The sequence below is a fragment of the Entamoeba nuttalli genome, assembly GCF_000257125.1.
Source record: "Entamoeba nuttalli P19 unplaced genomic scaffold asmbl_6689, whole genome shotgun sequence".
NCBI classification, from domain to species: domain Eukaryota; phylum Evosea; order Mastigamoebida; family Endamoebidae; genus Entamoeba; species Entamoeba nuttalli.
This window is the reverse complement of record NW_008578216.1, coordinates 1-3,512: the sequence shown is the minus strand read 5'-3', so window position 1 is coordinate 3,512 and position 3,512 is coordinate 1. Positions and strand designations below refer to the sequence as shown.

At 26.9% G+C, this 3,512-nt stretch overlaps 2 protein-coding genes across 2 annotated transcripts; both read right to left on the bottom strand.

Annotated features, from left to right (window-relative positions):
• Positions 1–312: 312 nt before the first annotated feature.
• On the bottom strand, positions 313–2,199 carry ENU1_158670 (vacuolar sorting protein 9 (VPS9) domain containing protein; the record flags this gene model as incomplete). Its single annotated transcript, XM_008860788.1, has 1 exon — positions 313–2,199. One exon carries the CDS (start codon positions 2,197–2,199, stop codon positions 313–315), a length of 1,887 nt encoding a protein of 628 aa, XP_008859010.1.
• A 135-nt stretch (positions 2,200–2,334) lies between these two features.
• ENU1_158660 (hypothetical protein) lies at positions 2,335–3,390 on the bottom strand (the record flags this gene model as incomplete). Its single annotated transcript, XM_008860787.1, has 1 exon — positions 2,335–3,390. The coding sequence occupies one exon, from the start codon at positions 3,388–3,390 to the stop codon at positions 2,335–2,337; it is 1,056 nt and encodes a 351-aa protein (XP_008859009.1).
• Positions 3,391–3,512: the final 122 nt, after the last annotated feature.

The window sequence follows — 3,512 nt, the reverse complement described above, 5'->3', positions numbered from 1 at the left end:
TAGGATTTATGTATAAATTTTATGATCAAAAGTCATAATATTTTTATATTTCAATATAAACTGTTATTAGACTTTAAAGTGTTATTGATTATTCTATAATCCATTGAGACTATTGTTAAGAGAGTAAAGGAATAAAAATTCTCAATACGCTTTAAACCTCCTTTAAATCAAAAGTCAAATCACGATAAAGAATAAAGAATTGTCTTATATTTTTTAAAGAAAATTATTGTATGACTTAGTTATATTGAAAGTTGTTACAAAACACAACAACTTATTAAAGTAAATAACTAATTGATGAAATGAATACTTAAATTAATGAGCTCTAAGTTTCATAAAAGATTCATAAATTCCATAACCTCCATTAACTGAACATAATGATAGTTCTAAACGACTAATATTACTGAATATTAAATTTGTTAATTTAGGGAAATTTTCTAGAGTAATAGTAGGACAAATATCATGCCGAGTCATTAATAATAACAATGGGACTGGATGTTTTAATGAATTTAATACTGGAGCTGCTAAAGCGAATGATGTATTGATAGTGTATTCATCAATATTTGGAATACACAAAACTACCCCACTGATATTCCTAATTTGTTGCATTGGGATCATATCAGATTTGTCTCCATATATATCCCATTCTAATATCTCTAATTTACCACAACGTACTCCAAAACAATGTTCATCAACAGTTTTAATTTCTCTCATGCTAAGAGATTTAACAAGTGTTGTTTTACCAATACCTTCCATTCCAATAACAATGACTGTTCCTTCATGCCCTTCAGTAATTAAACTTGAAATTAAATTATTATCCATTTGGTATTTATTTAATGATAAAATAAATTCAACACATTGCATATGAATAGAAATCCAATGACCTCTTCTATCTAATGCACTAGAGTCATCAAGAAAATCTTGTATAAGCATAGAATCACTATAAACATTTGGATATTTTGATTTAAATAATAAATAAGAATAGAGTGGAGGTAATTGTTCAGCTCCTAATACCTCTCTTTTTTTTCCTGTTCTTAAATAAAATCCATCAATAACATTTTCTATTTCATGTAATAAAGTTGCTCCTATTGTGAGTTTTTGATATAGGTATTTACAAACACTAATTCTTTTAAATGTTTCTATAACTGGTAAATAAGGTGATGCTGAGACCCCTTTTTCTTCTAACAAGAATGGTGTTTCAACATTAAAATGATAGGGATGTGCATTTCTAAGAGAATTCATTAATTCTTGAATCTTTCTATCCTTGTCTTCATATTCTTTACGGTATTTACTAATAATAGTTTCTCCACAAACATCAAATACATTAATTTGTATTGCTGTATCTAATTCCCCATTATTTTTACTTTCAATAAACATTTTTTTTATAAGTTCTGTTCTTACTTGTTTAAGGGTATTAAGCCAAATAACACCAAGACCTTTACATTCTGACTTAATTAGTGCTTGAGTAATAGGACTTAAACATGGATATAAACTTGACATTTTTAATGTAGAAACAAAAATATCTACTTTCTTTAAATCTAAATCTACATCATTCTCTATTTTAATAGAAGCATTTGGATTAAGTTCTTGAAGTCTATTTTGTATAGCTTGGATTTGTTGTTGATTTGCCCTTTGTTTAAAAGCAAAATTTGTGTTTGAAATAACCATCTTTGATTGTTGAATTTCCATATCAGTTGAATCACTTTCGTTATTAACTTTTGTATTTTGACTTATGACAGCGTTTTCATATTCAGCTTTAATTCTGGATAGTTGAGCATATAAAATATCATCGTGTTGAATTTGATTAATTTGTGCTTCAGATAAATTTCTTAAAGGATCACCAACCAGAACTTCAAGAATTCCTTTTCCTGAAGTTAAGTATAATAATTTCCCTGAAACAGTTATTAGACTTTGACCAACTTCTGTTGCATCAAGTTTGAATGCTATCATAGACCTATAGATACTTAATTGAATAAGAAATTGAAATATTAGTTCGTTAATATCACTTTTGTCATTTATTGGTTGTGCTGTAACATTAACTAATTTTAATAATTCATTTACACAGCGATGTATTGAATCAATATTCTTTTCTGTTTCTCTACTTATAACGACTTCATGAAGTGCTGAGACAAGTACCATATGTTTGCTTTGATCAGTATTTTGAGGATTTTCTATAAATTGAAAAATTGATAAGAAACTCATCTTTTCTTAAATCTAAATCTTTTCTTTTCAAGTTCTTTTTATAAACTAAATGTTAATAATTTTTTATAATTTTATTAACTCAATTTAAATTCTCCATTTATGATAAAATAGAATATGTAGTAAAAATAAATAATTTTAACTAAAATTGTTATGTGGATATCTTTTTACATCCATCATATTAAAAGATAATCCATCTCTGTGTAAAACATGAGGAATACACCCATCAAATAAGTAAGGAATACCTTTTACAAGATTAACTCTCTTTTCAGAAAACATACAAATCCTGTCATGTTTACAATCAGCAAAATGAGCATAAGGAAATTGAGAACTAATAGTTCCGTTATAAATTAAGTAATTATACACAGCCTGATCAAATCCCCATCTTTGTTGACCTCCAATACGAACCATTTCATTTGTCCATATTGTTAATAACTTAATCATTGAATGAACATCACCACCACCAAAACCTGCATTATTAATTGGAGCCTTTTTTTCCTTTAATTCTTTAGTAAAGTTTTCACCATATGCATCTTTCATCCAAACATAATTATTATAATATTGATAAAATCCATCATATGAATAATAGTCATCATCCTCTGAACTTCTAAATTCTCTTCCAATTATTAATGAATTTTGATTATTGATTTGTTTAAATGGGTCTCTTAACATATAAATATCTTTTGAGTCACAAAAGATAACTCTATCAATTTCTCCTTCATGTTCTTTTAAATATTCTTTGTACAACATAAATCTATAATTTACCATATTCCATCCTTCTGGTACATTAACATAAATAGCATCAATGGAATATGTTTGTACCATTTTATCCCATACCTCAACCCCTTTTAATTGTTCTGCTAAAAATAATACTAAATGTGCTTTTGGAATGGTTTGACGCATTAAATAAAAAACAAATGACATCATTTCTAAGTGTTGTTCAGTCCATCCACGTTTTGGTACAAACATTCCTATAACAACATCTCTTGAAGTTGCTGCTTTAAAAGGAAGTTGAGGTTCACACTGGATATTGTGTTGTGGTAGATTCTTTAAACATAATAATCTATTATGGTTACATAACCAATCAGTTATTTCTATATTATGATATTTTGGACTATCAGTTATACCTGCAACAAATAAAGAAATAACCATTAATGAAGTACTAACAAAAAGCAAAGTATCACATAATTTCATTATTGAACTTTAAATTATTTAAGTATGTTTTCTAGTTTTTTATGTTTTATGTTTTTTTAATCAACACATCTGACACACTACACAAACCCTAAAATAAATCAAATGATTGAACTTACTAGTTA